Genomic DNA, 18943 nt, shown 5'->3' on the forward strand with positions numbered 1-18943 from the left:
CATGCCACATGTCTGCCTCAGGCTGAATTTTTTTTTTTTTTTTACTTTAAGTCAAAATGGTAGAGCCCTTTCTGAGAACAAATACTCTGTCTTCCCCATGTTAACAAATGCTAGTGACCTTTTATTTAATGTTCTAGTACCACCATGTTTGGGACTCAATTTGGTAGAGGGTCTATGCCCATCAAAATCTGCCTAAATTTGGCCAAGTTATAAACCTTTAAAAAATCTCCATTTCCACATACTCAAGAGAGGCTTGCTAGAGCTGAACAACTAAGACGCTGAAAAGGCGTTGGCTCCTAATGCCAACTGCACTGTGCATGCACCATCCCCACTGAGTGACTGAGCATACCCCAGGCCACGGCCACATGAGTTTAGAAAGGCTCTCTCTGTAATGGCTGCTCCAGGCTGAGGTAGGCAGGCCACTCATCTGGTATGAAACAGGACAGTCAGACTTTTTTAGGGTTTGTCCCCCATTCAGTACTCTGACAAAACCAAACATGGTTTTGTCCGGTATCAGGTAGGGGACACCCTTTTGAAGAGCATGTCACTTTGCCCCCACCAGCACAACCTCTCACACAAGGTCCTGGAGGCGGAGTGGCACACTCTTAAAAGTGACACCCCCTCATCTGCTGTGACCTTGCATGCACCATGCATGTGAGGTCACATGGGGGGGAGCTCTTAAAAATAGCACCTCCCCATGCATCAGGACTTCACCCACACCATGCATCCAAGGTCATGCTAGCAGCAGCAGGTCCATGCTATTCCCAGAAGTACTGGAATGTCCGGTATTCCGGGGAAGAGGTGAGCGGTCACCCTAAATCGGGGTCAGGCCAGGTACTGGGAATGAGAGCAGGGAGCCTGTCTTCAATGCTCTCACTGATCACCCTGCTGGCATCCAGAAAGTGCAAAGGAGGAAGCAGCCTCATTCAAAAACAGAAGGACAAAAAATGGACTGGGGAAAGTGAAAGGAGGAGACTGGGACAAGTAGTCTGGTGAGACTGGGTTGTGAGGGCGAGAGAAGCTGGGAACTGGAGTGGGGATGGGATGCTGGGACTGGTGAGGCAAGGAGACTGGGCCAAGAAGCCTGAGGAGTGCAGACTGGGACTGCGTAGGCAAGGAGAATGAGAATGGGGTAGGGAAAGTTTGTGAGAGATGGGGCAGGAGGGGCTCAAGCCTGGGAGAAAGGACAGAAGAGTCCATACACAACAGAGCCCACGCCCCTCCAGAGACTGGAAAGGATTCCTCAGCCTCACCATTCTTCTGCTGTCAGTAAATATCCATGGACCTTATATCCTCCTGTAGTGCTAGACCACATAGAGGATGAATATTGCTACCAGTTTGTAGCGGGGCTGGGACTGGGGCAAGAAGCCTGGACTGACTGGGGAAAGTAGGCTTAGCTGCGGCCATGCCCCAGTCAGGCCCAGCTGGCCCCTATAAGGGGCTGTGAGCCAGAAGCCCAGTAATTCTCCCTCTGCTTGTAGAGGGAGAAGGGCCTGGCTGCAGGGACCTAAGCAAGACACTTAGGTTGGGAGCAGGGCTGGGGAAGGGCCAGAGGAGCTGGGACCTCCAGGCTGGAAAGCCCCAAGCTGTAGGCCAGATGATAGGCCGAATAGGTGCAGGGTTGCAACGGGGCAGCCCGTGGCGAGGTAGAGGCAGCAGGTCTGAACCCCTTTGCCTGTGATGAGCGGCTTAAACTGCAGTCTGCCCCAGTGAACGGGGGCTAGATGGAGACTGGGCAGTAGCCAAGACTGAGACAAAGTGGAGATAGTGGGTGGGGGTTCCCCTGGGAGGGGGAGACCTAGAACTGTGGAGGTACTGCAAGGGGGCAGCACCCAGTTAAAGGGGCACCAGGGTTCTGGGAGGGACACGGGCGCCAGCAGCGGTGGTGAGGCACCGGCCTGAAGAGGGCGCTCCAGAGGTTGGATGCTAATTCCCAAGGACAACCAGCAGGAGGTGCTGCTGGGTGAGGCTGCGTACGCTTACACAGTTACACTATTAGTTCAAGGGGCAGAGGGCTGTACAGTAAATATAAATATTCCAACCCTCCCGATCAGCCGCAGAGGTGTTAATATGCTGCCACACAACAGAATTGTTTTTTCAGTTTGCTTTTTTAAAATCCTAGTAAATTACACACACACAAATCTATATTAAAACTGCAAAGTCAAGCACTCAGAAGTTAGGACAGGCCAGAATTAAAGTTGCCTTTGCAAACTTTATTTGGTCCCTCTGTGTGAATGCTTTCCGATACAATCTTTAATTACAGGCTCACACACTTTTTTCAACAGGACCCAGGCCTTGTTCAGTGCACAGGATGGATGGTGCTCACTAAATGAACAGTTATTCAACAGTTTGTTTTCTCCTCATTGTTTAATGTGTGGCCCTAGGCTTTATTTACAGTATACTGTTCGGACCCTGCTCTGAAGCCAGAGTTATGAATTTTCTCAGGCATTTCTGTGGCGCTCATCACTATGATACCCAACTGCTCCAGAAACATGAATTTATCGTCATAAAATCCCTGTGAGATGAAGGGGTGGTATTATCCCCATTTTACAAAGAGGAAGCTCAGGCACATCAAGATTCTGGTAAAAAGTATCAACTAATTTTGGGTGCCCAATCTGATTTTTAGGTGCTTAGCATTATATAGCACACACTTCAAGCCACAGCCCCCACTATGCAGTTGTGAGCACTCAGCACTTCTACAAATCAAACCCCAGGGTCTCAAGTTGGGCACCTAGAAATTGAGGAACACGCAGTTAGTGACCACCTGTGAAAAGTTTGGTTTAAGCGACTTGTCTATCATTATACAGGAACTTTGTGGCAGAGGAAGGAATGGACTCTACTTCCTCAGGAGAGCATTCAACTGTCTTAACCATAAGACCCTCCTTTCTGTTCCTGCAGTCCCCTGACTCAAACACAATACACCTTCCAAGAAATGAAGCAGAGGTCTTACACACACTAGTCTGCCTTACCACACAACCTTGATACATCCCCAGAGCAGGTCTGCCCTTTGCATGGATTGCACCAGGGTGTTATGGAAAAAATAGCATGTAATCATGTTATTAAAGACTGTATCATGCCATGTGTGCACAAGGGGTTCCAAATTAAGGTTACCCAGGCAACCTTAAGGCTGACATTTCCCAGCTTTTTAGTGCCTGACTTTACAACCTTCACATTCTTTGAATGCAAGGGATTTTTGGTGTAGTGTTCACAAAATCCCGATACTTCCTGCATCCAAAGTATGAAAAACCTACTTACCAACAGCAAGCCAAAGTAGCTTGCCCTGGCAAGCACAAGTACCTTCAGCATCATTTTTTGCTGAAATTAAGCTATTTTATATATACACATGTGCACACACACAATACACACATACTTTGCCATTAAATGGCAAGATGCCATAAGGCTGGGATATTTTCTAAGCAGCAGAAACGTACAGTATACAGCATTCATCACCTCTTACTATATGGCACTGACTTTCCTCGTGTGACATAAAAATAGCTATATTAGAAGTAAATCTAGCACTACTACGCTCCCTATGCTGAAGAGAGGTGGGGTTGCATGCTACACATAAATTGCAACGAAGAAACGTGAAGTTTGGGAATGACAAATTGATTTTCACATTATGATGATGCAGAGAAGGCACGTCAGAGAGACAATGTGTTCATGTTCACAGCAGGGAAGAGTAAAGACCACAATACTCATTCATGTAGTGCTGGTGAAGAAGTGAAAGATTAAATCACATGCCTCTGGGGCAGCATGTATTTCACACATGTATGGCCACATATAAATGGTTTTTAAAAGTTGTGGTTGCAGAGTGACCTGACACAGGGCTACCCTCCTAACCACAATTCTCTTCCAATGCCCCTACTGCTGCTCGTAGCTTATTCAAACAGATTCTGATCAGTTCAGAAATCTGTGGGCAGCAGTGTTATTGATAAAAATCATGTCCATTACACCCTGCAGCTTTGGAAAGCTACCAGCAATAGAAGCAGTAGGCACTGAAGTAGTTCCAAGAAGCTGAGGTAGTAGAGAAGAGTAACAGACACAAAAACCTCCATGACAGGAGCCAGAAGTCTCAGTAGCAACAAGGGGGCAGGAGGTGCTGCACTCTTCCAGCAGTGAGATGGGAGAATTTCAAAAGCAGCAGGTCCTACCGATCAGAGACTGATACTAAGGTGCTTGTCCTGGTTTACTCTTGTAAACATCTCAACACTTGCCCCCTTCCCAGTATGTGGCACTGAGGGCTGAACTTCTCACCAGAGTACTGCCTCAGAGCTTGATGAGATACCCCACTCACATTTACTACATTGACCTATACGTAGTAGGCGAATGGTAAATTGACCTCTGCATGTCCCTGAGCTCTTTGTGAAATGTGAATATACAGGTCAGCGAGAAGAGCCAGATTTTGCTACTGTCTGTGTTGGCAAAAATGATTGTTGCTGTATGCAAGAGTATTTCTGTATGAGAGAGGAATATATGATAGTGAGGAGACAGAGACTTGTCTTCGCAGTGGCTAAAAATAGGGATCCTGCTAATTTATGACTTTTGACTCTCACCAAGAACAGCACTGAAAGTGGCAACATAGTCAAACCTCCAGTGAAATGGATTAGATTATCTTGGTCTTCTGCATTAGATTATCTTGGTCTCTTGATTCTAACATCAGTTTTCATTTGTGTGGTTAAAAAACAAACCCACACTTCAAAAATCATGATCAAAATCAGATTATTATTAGTTGCCATGCAGACAGAACATTTCTTGGGCACAGTCTTGAAAATGAAGTTGTACAAGGTTATTAAATTTGTTTCATTTTTATAATCAGACTGTTCCTTGGGCATATAACTTCTAAAAAAGTGTCAGAGGAATAAAATTGGAGACAAACTAAATATCAATACCTAATAAAAAAAATCAGTTTTGGCATCCCACAACAACAAGAACTGCAGTGAACCCTATAGCGTGTCTGGCGTAAATAAATGTTTTCCCTTACAACCCTGACTGGATCTATTAATTATCTGAATGTTAGAAGTATGTAAAGGGAAAGATCTCAAATATTCAGACAGCGAATTCTGCAGTTTAAACTTTCATACTAGTTCTCAAAGCAATAGGATGATATCAGTTCACAAACAGCTTAAGTAGCAAAACTAGAAGTTGGTGGTAGTTGTATCAGGCTACATAACAAGTCTTTCAAAAGCATATGAAGTAACAGAACTAAAATGTAGTTGGCACAATGCCACGAGGCTGGGATATCTTCTGAGCAACGGAAACTTACAGTATACAGCAATTCATCACCTCCTACTATGTGGCACTGACTTTCCTTGTATTAAATCAAAAATAGCTATAGCAGAAGTAAAACTAGCACTCCCTATGCTGAAGAGAGGTGGAGTTGCACGCTACACACAAACTGCAACGAAGAAACCCGGGTTTGCGGATGACAAACTGGCTTTCACATTACAATGATACAGAGAAGGAACCTCAGAAAGACAATGTGCTCAAGTTCAGAGCAGAGGAGAGTAAAGACCATAGAACTCATTCATGTAGTGCTCGTGAAGAAGTGAAAGATTAAATCGATTGCCTTCTGCGGTAGCATGCATTTCACACAGGTATAACCAAGATCTTCCACGCTGGTGACATCTAGAGTAATATGTTTTTTAAATCTCTAAGTTACACACATACACTGGGCAAACACTGAAAGATTTTTCTAGACAAAAAGTCAAAATACTGTTCTGGGAGCGAGCTGGGTTTTTAATTTAATAAAGCTAAGCACAGGAATAGAAACATCAGCCTATTTCCAATAATTTGGCAATTCACACAATTAGTCATGGGTGCACTGATGACACTGAAGTCCAAAACTGACTCTGAACATTCCTTTGCCCCCCACTTCCCACCCCTTTCCGGGGGATGAGAGTAAAGGACGCCCAGGACCTTGACTTAGAGATTGTCCACACCTCTTTGATCAAAAATTATTAAAGTGACCTACCACCCACCTTAAGACATGCAATATTCTAACCAGTGCTGAAGAAATCATAATGTGAAGCTACAGAGCTCCCAATGTCCAAACTCCTTCACTAGCTTGCTTAGAAAAGGAATCTGGCAAAAAACAACCTCTAATGCTACCTGACATTTCCTAGATTATAAAACCGGAAGTGACTATTGTGATAATCGCTCCAGCATAACATAGGCTATAGGATTTCCCTGAATTAATTCCTGTTTCAATTAAAATACACATTTTAAAAAGACATCCAATCTTTATGTAAAAGTTCCTGTGATGGAGAATCCACTACAAACCTAATCAAGTGTTCAGTGTTTAATGACCCTAACTGTTAAAAATTTGCAACTTATTCCTAGACTAAACTTATCAAGCTTCAATTTCCAGTTGCCAGCATCCTGCATCCCCTCCAGCCAGGCTAGAGACATCACTTGTTACTCTGGCATGTAACTTCATCTGTCCATAAACAATGAAAGTACACCCAAAATACTCCTGCTGAACCTCTCTGCAGCACTCCCTATAGATGTTCACCAAACATTGGTGGCTCACCTCCAAGAAGATGCAGAGGTGAAATGTAATGCCCTGAAATGGCTCAAACCAAACACAGATAATTGTAATGGGCAACTGTTTCTCAACTTCAAAAACCTTCACCAGTGTGTTCATGCAAGATTCAATCATCTTCATGTTAATCCACATCTACATGAACCTGGTGAGACAACACAGGCTGAACTGCCAACAGCATGAAGATAATACCCAGCTCTATGTCTAATATAACTTTTACATCTAACAAACAGCACCATCTAGGCAACTAGGAAGCCGCATCTGAGCAAACAATGTTTGGCTAAAGCTGAAAGCAAGCTAGATTCAGGTGTTACTAGTAGGAAAAAGGAACCACTCAGAAAAATCTGCCCCCTCCGTAACATCCCCACCTATGGAGGAAATTTGTCCTCACCCTGAGGCCTTGGCTTCACTTGCGCGTTATAGCGCAATAAAGCCGCCAAGAGCACTCTACCTCACTCCCCGTCCACGCTGGCAAGGCAGGTAGAGCGCTCTGACTCTGCGCTGGAGCGCTCCTGGTACTCCACTTCCCCGAGAGGAATAACATATGTTGTGCTCTTGCTGGAGTGCCGTGCCGTCAGTATGGACACCTAATGCACTCTGATTGGCCTCTGAAAGTGTCTTGTTCTAGCCACTCTGGTCATCACTTTTGACCTGCCCTTTAAATTCCCTGGGAATTTTGAAAATCCCCTTCCTGTTTGCTCAGCCAGGCGTAGAGTGTTCTCAGCGCATCTTTCCAGGTGGCCATGCCTCCACGCACCAGTATGGTGCAATGGCAGGGTGCTGGACCTCATCAGTGTTTGGGGGGAGGAAGCTGTGCAGTCACAGCTGCACTCCAGCCATACGATACCTTCAGGCACATATCGAGGGCAACGATGGACAGGGGCCATGACCGGGATACAGTGCAGTGTTGGGTTAAAGGAGCTGCAGAATGCCTACCACAAAGCCCGCAAGGCAAACGGCAGCTCCAGTGCTGCCCACGCAACCTGCAAATTCTACAAAGAGCTGGACGCGATACTTGGGGGCAATCCCACCTCCACTGCAACGACCACCATGGACACTTCTGAGCCCAGCACAGTGGAGGAGGGGAAGCACGAGGATGGTGCTGAGGCGGGGGGAGACATCCCAGAAACCCTAAATGCATGCAGCCAGGAGCTCTTCTCGAGCCAGGAGGAAGGCAGCCAGTCGCAGCATCCAGTGCTTGGGGAAGAACAAACAACAGAGGAGGTTCCTGGTAAGCGGCTTTCTTTTCAGGAAGGAAGTTTTTAGGTATGGGCTCTTTGGGTGAGGAATGTGGACCATTGCTGCACACAGGCAAGCTCTGTATGGGCCAGGGCAGAAGCCGCATTGTAGGAGAAGACCCTCCCTTGCTTCCCTGGTCTCCCTCAGCAGCGAGATATCTTCTAGGACGAACTCCTGTGGAGAATCATAGAATCACAGAATATCAGGGTTGGAAGGGACCTCAGGAGGTCTAGTCCAATCCCCTGCTCAAAGCAGGACCAATTCCCAACTAAATCATCTCAGACAGGGTTTTGTCAAGCCTGACTTTAAAAACTGCTAAGGAAGGAGATTCCACCACCTCCCTAGGTAACCTATATCAGTGCTTCACCATTCTCCTAGTGAGAAAGTTTTTCCTAATATCCAACCTAAATCTCCCTCACTGCAACTTGAGACCATTGCTCCTTGTTCTGTCGGACAGTGTTCAGTGTAAGTGCTCCCTGCAGCTGTTGGCTCTTCCCAAGGCACAGAAACCCAGAGTACAGTACAGCCATGAAACAATCAGTCCCCATGGATCCTGTACTTACTCACCATTTCGGGGCTCCAGTGGGTTATGTGCACTCGCTTTGGGACAGGCAAGGTATGGTTTTTGTGATTGCCCTCCTTAAGTGCAGGGGAATCATTGCTTTGTCTGGTGCGTACAATAATGCCTCTGTTAAGTATTGCCTTTTGCCTGTATAGGTGCAACCTTGAGATCTCAGCCATCATTCTTATCACCGGCCAACAGACTGAGAAGACTCAGGACGAGGCCGCGTAAAAGCAAAGTCATGCAGCAGTCTGTAAACAAGAATCAAAAGGCGCAGAAGTGGAGGAAGAGCAAAAGGAGGACCCACCACGAAAACGTGACACACTGGCCACAAAGCACAGAAGGGCTGATTACCATAATGGAGCACCAAGCGGACTCTATCCAGGTGCTCGTCGCCATGCAGGCGGAACACTACCGCGCTCACCCCCGCCCTGCAGCCCTTATCCCAAAACTCTTCCCCTTGTGCCCGGCCCCATGTCTCCTCCAACCCACTTTCCCCAACATCCAGGTCCTTGCAATCCCCAGCTGCCTCCTACACCTGTAGCTTCACTACCCACCCATGAAAACTATGACCCTTATCCACTGCACTCAACCCCTCTCAACATGCCTTATAGCCATCCTGAAGTGCAGCACTCAGTGCAAAGCACTCCAGACAGGATTCGAGAATATGAAATCAGGACATACTCAAGCCTATGAGTGAACCGGTCCCCACACCACCCCCTTACCCTTTTGGTATTTCTGTGTTACTTCGTTTTTTTCCAATAAATGAATTTTCTTTTCAATAAATTGAGTTTTTTTACTTTGAAAACATATTTTATTAGTGCATAAAACAAAATATACCTTAGCCCAGGAAAGCAACAAGCACTGCAAGTCAGTGTACCAAACACAGCCACTGCACTTAACTCCTGTGCAGAGCACCAGACATTACTGGTGGCTTTCAGCCTCAAATTGCTCCCTCGAGGCATCCCTAATCCCTGCAGCCCCACACTGGGCCCCTCTAATAGCCCTGCTCTCTGGCTGTGCAAATTCAGCCTCCAAGTGTTGAACCTCCGAGGCCCATGCCTGAGTGAAGCTTTCACTCTTTCCTTCATAAATATTATGGAGGGTACAGCGTGCAGATATAACCGCGGGGATGCTGTCTTCGGCCAAGTCCAGCTTCCCCTAAAGAGAGTGCCAGCAGCCCTTCAAACAGACAAAACCACACTCCAGTCATTCGGCACCAGTTCAGCCTGTAGTTGAACCATTCCTGGCTGCTGTCCAGGCTCCCTGTGTAGGGTTTCATGAGCCATGGCATTAAAGGGTAAGCAGGCTCTCCAAGGATCACAATGGGCATTTCAACTTCCGCTATGGCGATCCTCTGGTCTGGGGAAAAAGTCTTGGCCTGCAGCTTCTTGAAGAGGCCAGTGTCCGAAAGATGCATGCGTCCTGCACCCTTCCCGGCCAGCCTGCGTTAATGTCAATGAAATGACCACTGTGATCCACAAGTGCCTGGAGAACCATGGAGAAATACCCTTTTCGGTTATTGTACTCAGAGGCTAGGTGGGCTGGTGCCAGAATAGGAGTATGTGTCCCATCTATCTCCCCTCCCCAGTTAGGGAAACCCATTTGTTCAAAGCCAGCCACAATGTCATGCATGTTACCCAGAGTCACAGTTCTTCTAAGAAGGATGCAATTAATGGTCCTGCAAACTTGCATCAACACAATTCCAACCGTCAACTTTCCCACTACAAACTGGTTAGCGACCGATCGGTAGCTGTCTGGAGTTGCCAGCTTCCAGACTGCAATAGCCACCCACTTCTCCACCAGCAGGTCAGTTCTCAATCTCATGTCCTTGCGCCGCAGGGTGGGGGTGAGCTCAGCACACAGTCCCATGAAAGTGGCTTTTCTCATCCGAAAGTTCTGCAGCCACTGCTCCTCATCCCAGACGATGTGATCCCACCACTCAGTGCTTGTTTCCCAAGCCCAAAAGTGGCGTTCCACAGCAGAGAGCATGTCCGTGAATCAGATAAGCAATTTTGTGTTGTATGCATTACGCGACTTGATGATATCGTCGGACTCCTCACTGTCACTTTGGATCTTAAGCAGTAATTTGACTGCGAAACAAGACTTGTCAGCATGTTCCACAGCAGTTCGGGCTCCATTCCCACAGACCTAAAGGGAAGACAAAGCACATTCTGCACAGAAACCGTTGAAAGATGGCTCCAAATGTGGATGGAAACACAGGGATTGCTGGGATGCAAAGCGATGCATCATGGGGCGTTGGGACAGGATCCAGAATGCCCCGCACTCCACGCCCCCTTCCCACAAGCCACAGAGCCAGAATGGGAGTAGGTGCTCTGTGGGATAGCTGCCCATAATGCACCACTCCAAATGCTGCTTCAAGTGCTGCAAATGTGGCCACGCCAGTGCACTTGCAGCTGTCAGTATGGACAGACTGAAGCGATTTCCCTGGTGCACTCTCCGAAGGCTGGTTTAACCCAGTGCACTCTACATCTGCAAGTGTAGCCATGGCTCGAGACAGTTAAGTTACTGCACAGCCTGGAGCCTGTTTGGATCCCTCAATCCTATTGGATGCCAAACCACATATACTTCCTAATGCAACTAGCAAGAAGATCGTGCCCCTTTCTATCAGGCACAGACCGGCCACACCATGATCCTCACGACCTCCAGGCTTGATTACTGCAGTTCATAACCAGGAATGAAGCAGACCAAAGCTCCAACTAGTACAGAACACAGTAGCAGTGCTAAGCTCATCTGGTTAGCAACACAGGTCACAGTGAACAACATCACTTGACTGATAGGTAGAAGCAGGAAGCCACAAATTGTCATGAGGCCTCGCTATTTACAGTAGAAGCAGGTGCCAAGCAGAATTAAACCTCAGGTCTTGATCCCAACTCACAAGAACAGAGATTCGGTCCGGAATCGGAGGCGTTCCTGACATGCGTAACACAAGATTTTTGTGGGGGAGGGGGAGGTTAAATCCCACTATAGCAGTCTCAGATTTTACCATTTCAGAACAGATTTTTTTTTTTTAAATAATAGCTCCTCCTGGCAAAAGTAATGAGGAAAATAAAGAAATCCACCCTAAGGAGTCTGAGCATTAGAACTGCCTGAGTGTTTGATGATAACGTTATCTAGCCTAGAGCTATTGGAAAAGACAACCAGATTACCACTTTGCAAACCACTTCTGCTGAAGTCTTCCTCCTTGTAGTGCATGAGTGTAAAGATACCCACGGTCAAGTAATCTGTAAGAACTGAACCAGGATGTCTGTATCTAAAAGCATGAGTTTCTACTGCTTGAGCTAAGGGAGCAGGTCCCACTATCTCTGAGACAGCAGATGACAAACATCCATACAAGGTACAGCAGCTAGAGGAGACAGCAAGCCACAAGCATGAGGGTTACTAAAGTGTTAGCAGGTTATAAGAGGATGCCAGTGGTTCCTAATGAAATGACCTATAAATTGTCATCCAACCCAAACTAAAATTACCTTCCATTTTACAAGCCACTACAATATAGTGTCAAAACTCCTATAACTAACGCAGCATAGGAGAGGTTGAGATCCTATTTAAGAATGAAGACAGGATCACACTAGAGCAGAGGTGGGCAAACTATGTGGCGCGCGGGACACTCCTGTCTGGTCCCTGAGCTCCTGCCCCAGGAGGCTCGCCCCCGACCCCTCCTCTGCTGTTCCCCCTCCCCCGCAGCTTCAGCCCACCCCGCTGCCAGCACAACACTCGGGCGGCGGGGCTGCAAGCTGGGACAGCACAGCTGCAGATCCCAGCCTGAGCTGGTGCTCTGTGCTGTGCGGTGGCATGGCTGGCTCCAGCCAGGCACCTGTCCTGGTGCTCTGGGAAGTGCGGCTGTAGCCCCACCAGCCACCAGTGCTCCAGGCTGCACGGTAAGGCGATGGCGAACGGGGGGAAAATAGAGGGCAAGGGAGTTTGGGATGGTGGTCAGGGTGGTCAGAGGGCGGGGAACAGGGGGGCTGAATTGAGGCAGGGGTCGGGGGGGCAGTCAGGAAGGAGAGGGGGTTTGGATGAAGCGGCAGGGGGCATTCAGGGGCAGGGGTTCCAGGGGCGGTCAGGGGACAGGGAGAAGGGGTGACTGGATGGGGCAGGGGTCCCAGAGGGGCAGTCTGGAAAGAGAGGAGGGGTTGGATGGGTGATGGGGAGCAGTCAGAGTGAGGGTTCCGAGGATGGTTAGGGGACAGGGAATGGGGAGGTTGGAAGGGGCAGGGGACCTGGGGAGGATACGGGGTGGGAAGCAGGGGGGCATAGGGAGTGGGGGCCAGGCCATGCCTGGCTGTTTGGAGAGGCACAGCCTCCCCTAACCAGCCCTCCATACAATTTCCAAAACCCGATGCAGCCCTCAGGCCAAAAAGTTTGCCCGTCCCTGCACTAGAGCAAAAGCCAACTACCATACTTCTGATTTAAAGGGACTCCCCATCATCCCTAAAGAAAAAAATTGTAATCCTGAAAAATGTTTGCGTATTATTGTTACAAGTAACATCTAAGTGTGTTATTAGAGATTAGAAATAACATTTATCTTTCCATTATCTTTTCTTTGCGCATTTGACAGTGCTTGTCTATGGACAGTCTGTGTTGCTATTTCCCCTGTCGCCCCCTTATTTGCATGGGTTTTTCACACATAACAGCAAAGGAAAAAATATTCTGAAGATATAGAAAATGCAACTGTGAAACCATAAAAACTTTAAGTGGGACTCAGGGCCCGGTGCAATACCTGCAACTATTTAACTCTCCCTCCCACCTTTTTTTTTTTTTTTTAATTATGGGTAGATTTCAAGTTGATGATATCTCTTCACATAAAACTACGTGAGAAGGAAAGAATCACCCTCAGGACCACTCTCTCCCTTCACAGCAGGGAGGCAGTACAGAACAAAGATGCTAGTCCCTCTATGATAAAACTCTAGTATAGAATATTCCCAGGTGAATAACACAGTTCACATTATACTGCCCTTTAAAACAACAACAGACATATAATTCACAAAATGCTGCATGATCAAAATTCTGATAAATCACAATTCAGGTCCCAATGCCAACCTTAGCTGTGCTCATTATCTTCACTCACCTCTACAGAGGCCCTGGAGACCACCAGCTACCACAAGTCTATCCTTAATTCCAACAGCAGGCTCTTTAGTTATGAGGCTATAACCCATGCCAACCTTTCCAGCCCACATGGGAACACGAAGTCTCCATCACACATGAAGATGTGGCCAATGTGGACTAACGGAAGATCTTTGTGTTCCTGGGTGTAATCCCCATATTGGAAAAGGATCCAAACTTTGTCAGCATGAAAAGCAAATTTCAGAGATAGCAGGTAGTTGGCCATCAGCAACATAGCAGACCAGGTGATATTGATTCAACTAAATTCCCTGAGGATACATGAAACTGAACTCAGGGAATCAAGGGTAGGTGGAAGCCATTTAGATTGTAAACTCTTCAGGGAAGGAACTGTCTCTTATTCTATGTTTATACAGTGGCTTATACAGGGGCACCGATCCTGGTTAGGGTATCTAGACGCTACCATAATATAGATGGTGGTAATATAAATAAGATGGCACATGCATATTCTGTGGTACAAACAGGCAGTCCAGCAGGGGCCAAACAGCCCTCTCTTGGTCAGAGGTAGAGAAGCAGAAGTAAAGCTCACAGAAAGATGGTTACTCTGGTGCCTGCTTCCCACAGAGTAATTGAAAGTGCGCAGAGAGAAAAAGGTCTCTAGACTACAGGTGGAAGATGGGCAGAGAAAGGAGGCAGAGGAATTGATACGGATACTGGGACCTTAACTGCTATTTACATTTTTGGTTTTTTTCCCTTTAGACAAACACTTCAGGTATTGTTTTAAAAGGCAATACATTCTCTGTCTTATCTTTGTTTTAGAATTACTTTAGGTGTTTTTTCAAAATGGAAAAAGCCACCTTGTGCTCTTAAGTAAAAAATGACTTAAAGAAATTTGCTGGGGACTTTTTGAAGGTGCTTTTTACTCTTAGTTTGTCTCTGCTGTGCCTACTTGTCTCACTGCCCTGAAGAAGAAACCCTTCTCTTGCTTAAATGCTCAGGGTCTAACTAATCATCATATGTGATGTCAGGAACTCGGCAGTGAACTAGGGGTGGGGGTTGCCTTCCCCTGCTGCAGGAAGTGCGGGTCACGTGCCAAGATTATCTGGGTATATCTCACTTAATTCCTTGGCACTCTGACATTGCTGCATCTTGGTCCCGCCTATTCTCTGCCTGTGGCCTATTAGTCTTCTGTGGCTGTAATATTTTGGTCTAATTCTGATTGTTGGGTTTAGTTTTTGGGTGTTGGGTGTGTTGCTGGCCTGTGATATGTAGGAGGTCAGACAAGATGATCTGGTAGTCTGTTCTGGCCTTAAACTCTATGGCTTTGATTTGCCAACAGGCTGTATCATTCACTTCTCTGCCTCACTGCAGGAGACTGAAATCAATTTCCTTTGAAGGTGCCAGTCAATAATACCCTCATGTAACACCTCAAAATTAAATTCAGCTGCATGAATAAAATAATTATTGGTCGTTTACAGAAAACAAATAAGAGACAATATGTACAGTATACTGGACCCCTGGAAATGAGATATAGAACATCCCTTCAAGTGAGCCCAGACAATTTGTCAGTACAACCTAATACACTACATGAAAGAAAAACCTTAGTATGCCCAAACCTGTCTGTCTTTTCTTTTCAAAGCATTAAGCACAACACTTATCCAGTAAGAATGCACTATTAGCTTAAAGACTAGTTCATGTAGCCTTTTACAAGAGGGTATCATAATTACAATAGGAAGGTATCATTAGCGTGCCATCAAAATACATATTAGGTTTGGTTTAAGCCAGCGCTTATCAGACTGGGGTCTGCGCGCCCTGCTGATCAACTCAACTCCTCCCCCTGACTCCCAGCACCTCCTGCATGCCAGAGAACAACTGTTCCACTGTGTGCAGGAGGCACTGGGAGGGAATTGGTTCGGGGAAGGGGCAGAAAGAGACAGGGAAGAGGAAGCAGGGGGGAGCAGGGGCAGGAAGAGATGGGGTGGGGATGTGGTTTGGAGCAAAGCAGAAGGCTTGGGGATCTGCAGCAAAATTTTAAATTAAAATGGGGGTCCTCAGGTTGCTAAAAAGTTTGAGGACCACTGGTTTAAGCTATGTTTCTTCTGAAGACAGTCTAACGCACAAAGGTTACATTCTCCTCCTTTCCTATTAATTCTAAAACAATAACATATGCCAATGTGCACCTGGACAAACAACTTTCTGGCATCCATTTCACTTCATTTGGTTCTCTAAAGATTCTAGGGAACACCTTTCATAGAACTTAATTAACATGCTAATGAACAGATCACCATTTCAGTTCCATTGGACAACCATTGCCCCTGAATTAGTGCATTAAATTAGGAGACATACAATTTTCAGAGTCAAATACATATTTCATCAGGCAGTTAAAGTTGGACTGGTTTATTATAATTTCTCACAAATCTACATTTTGTCATCAGCATTCATGAGAAATACAAGCTCTGCTCGTGGAGTCTATAAACTTTCATGAAACCCCAAACGTGATTGTAATCCGCATGAGCAAAGCCAAACAAAAATATGTAAACACTCATTGAAATAAATTATTATGCCAGAAGACTTGTGGGTAGCAAACCTTTTAACTAGAAGGTTGATCCTGGGAATTACTGTGCAGTAAGTCCCTCTTACTGAAGAGCCATTGAAATGATAATTAAAATTAGAATTATAAAACATCTAAACACAATATGATACGAAAAAGCCAGAATGTTTTTCATACAAATAAGTGACAATAAAAGAGCATCTGTCCTTTGCTGGAGACCCTGTGCTGCTCCAACAGCTTATAGGAGATACAAAAGTCCTGCAGACGGCCAAGGGAGAATTTCCCCTGTGCAGGGCCAACACAGCTCTAACTGCCACCGTTGGACACTACATTCACACATACACACAATTAAGGAGGGGGAAATTAAAGTTTATGACCCTGAAAGAAGATATGTTTTGAAGGAGGAGAGTAGAGGAATGGTAGATCAGAGGTATGCAAAAAGAAGTTAATATTTACAAACCTGATACTTCATCATTTACTACAGAAAAAAATGTTTCTAAAAGTAATATAATTTACATGCAATTACAACAAGTTTTATTGGCAATTTGGAAGAATGTGGCCATAATCTCTTCCATTGGTAAAAAAGTTACTCACATTCTCCCTACACCTTCATACATGCGTGTCTCATCCACCAAAGTCATAATCTCCGTATCAGTGAGGTGTGCATGCTTTTTCGTCCTGTTTAGTTGTTCAATTTGTATATCTGCCAGCTTCACCTTTTGCTGTGTGTCGATAACCTTGGCCTGCAGTTCAGTAAAAGCCTAACGAAAAAAGTAGGTAAGTTACAGTTATGAAATTTTGACCTGAAATGTCATAACTTTTGCACAGGACATTTAAGTTTTTACTGGTCCAGGAGCTTCAAGTAGCACTTTTGGACATGGTGCAGCTGTTTTCATTTTGGACTCAGAAAACTCAGCAACAGCTAACTCATGTGCAGGGGTTTATAAGTGAACTGCCTCTTTCAGCTATAATGACACCAGGGATGTCCGCTTCTGGACACAGACTGTCAGCTCAAGGATCTGCCCTCCTGTGCGGCGCACATATGTTTTAAAGTTGTCTAGCAAGACTCATTCTTAGTGATTTGCCTCCCTTCTGGGGCACTGGACTGCTCCTCTTCACTGAAGATGACTTGCCTGACTCACTTCTATCTGCTCTCCAAGCTTTCCCCTGGCCACCTACCAGTGCCCGCTCCCTTCCCTGACAGCTCTGGTTCCCTCCAGGTCAGGGCTGGGGAAGCTCGCCCGGCCCACGAGCGGGAGGGAAGGGCACAGCTCTACTCTCTGCTGGGGAGCGGATCAGCCGTGCGGCCGGACAGAGGGAGCTTTGCAGGGAGTGAAGTCGAGTGTGTGTCTCGGGGCTCCTGTGTGTGTGTCTGGGGAGGAGCGTGTCTCTCAGATGCCCACGCTCCCACCCCTCCCCTGGCTCCCCGCTCTCCGCTGCGCGGCAGGTCTCACAGGCGGGGCCCGGCTCCTGCCAGCCCCGGGATACCCAGCAGCGACACAACCGAGCCCCGCGCGGCCCCTGAACCAGAGGAGCAAGGCCCTGCTGCGGCCTCCCTCGTGCAGCCACACAGGCTACAGGGAAGGAGGCTCCCCGCGCGCGCGCGCGCAACGCTACGAAGCGGGCCCGGCCGGTACCTTCTTCAGCTCCAGGTCCACGGGCGCCGCCATTTTGCCGACCTCTGAGCGTGCGCATTCAAGGCCGGGGGACCTGTTCCAGTGCGCGTGCGCAGTGAGAGGAGGACCTTTGCGACTCCCCATCACACACTGGACAGCAACCTACGGGGACTCCAAGACAGTCCTGGAGGGTTATCGGGAAGCCCGCATCCCTGTTGGAGTACTGACAACCAGAACTGCAGTGCAGCCGGAATACCACCCAGATCCGCCACCTGCAGCCATCTGAACTACAGGAGAATCATCCGTAGCTGTCTGCAGTATGGGGCCTCTGACACATAGTTGACCAGTTCATAGACTCCAGGACTGGAAGGGACCTCGAGAGGTCACTGAGTCCAGTCCCCTGCCCTCATGGCAGGACCAAACATTGTCTAGACCATCCCTAATAGACATTTATCTAACCTACTCTTAAATATCTCCAGAGATGGAGATTCCACAACTTCCCTAGGCAATCTATTCCAGTGTTTAACTACCCTGACAGTTAGGAACTTTTTCCTAATGTCCAACCTAAATCTCCCTTGCTGCAGTTTAAGCCCATTGCTTCTTGTTCTATCATTGGAGGCTAAGGTGAACAAGTTTTCTCCCTCCTCCTGATGACACCCTTTTAGATACCTGAAAACTGCTATCATGTCCCCTCTCAGTCTTCTCTTTTCCAAACTAAACAAACCCAATTCCTTCAGCCTTCCTTCATAGGTCGTGGTCTCAAGACCTTTAATCATTCTTGTTGCTCTTCTCTGGACCCTCTCCGATTTCTCCACATCTTTCTTGAAATGCGGTGCCCAGAACTGGACACAATACTCCAGCTGAGGCCTGACCAGCGCAGAGTAAAGCGGAAGAATGACTTCTCGTGTCTTGTTTACAACACACCTGTTAATGCATCCCAGAATCACGTTCTTCTAACTCTATCCCATAGAAAGTGGTGCCCGTATATGCTAGCCAGGCCATTGCAGAATTGTATTTGTGGTAGATCCAAGCTTTGCTCACTGAGATGAATGGTTGAAATTGCAAATTACCAACTGTGCAGACTATCAAGCAGATTCATAGACTCCAGGGTCAGAACAGACCAATGTGATCATCTAGTCCGAACCCCTGCACAAAGCAGGCCACAGAACCCTACCCATCCACTTCTATAACAACCCCCTAACCTATGTCCGAGTTATTGAAGTCTTCAAATTGTGGTTTGAAGACCTCAAGCTGCAGAGAATCCAACAGCAAGTGACCCATGCCCCACGCTGCAGAGGAAGGCGAAAAACCAAATAAAACATAAAGGATATCTCATCATATTATGTGTGTTT

At 46.8% G+C, this 18943-nt stretch overlaps 1 protein-coding gene across 4 annotated transcripts in view; it reads right to left on the minus strand.

Moving 5' to 3' along the window:
- Nucleotides 1–17692, minus strand: part of PFDN1 (prefoldin subunit 1) — a 57609-nt gene extending 39917 nt beyond the window's left edge. For 3 of the 4 annotated variants that reach the window (XM_050962881.1, XM_050962883.1, XM_050962882.1), the window contains exons 1-2: nt 17613–17692; nt 16570–16736 (exon numbers count right to left, since the gene is read on the minus strand). In XM_050962881.1, coding sequence (XP_050818838.1) covers nt 16570–16736; nt 17613–17645 — 200 coding nt within the window. In that variant the 5' untranslated portion in view covers nt 17646–17692. Of the gene's footprint in view, nt 1–9152; nt 10494–16569; nt 16737–17612 lie in introns of those variants that run through there. The other variant, XM_050962880.1, reaches the window with a different exon arrangement.
- Nucleotides 17693–18943: the final 1251 nt, after the last annotated feature.

Source organism: Gopherus flavomarginatus, chromosome 7 (genome assembly GCF_025201925.1).
Source record: "Gopherus flavomarginatus isolate rGopFla2 chromosome 7, rGopFla2.mat.asm, whole genome shotgun sequence".
Classification (NCBI taxonomy): Eukaryota; Metazoa; Chordata; order Testudines; family Testudinidae; genus Gopherus; species Gopherus flavomarginatus.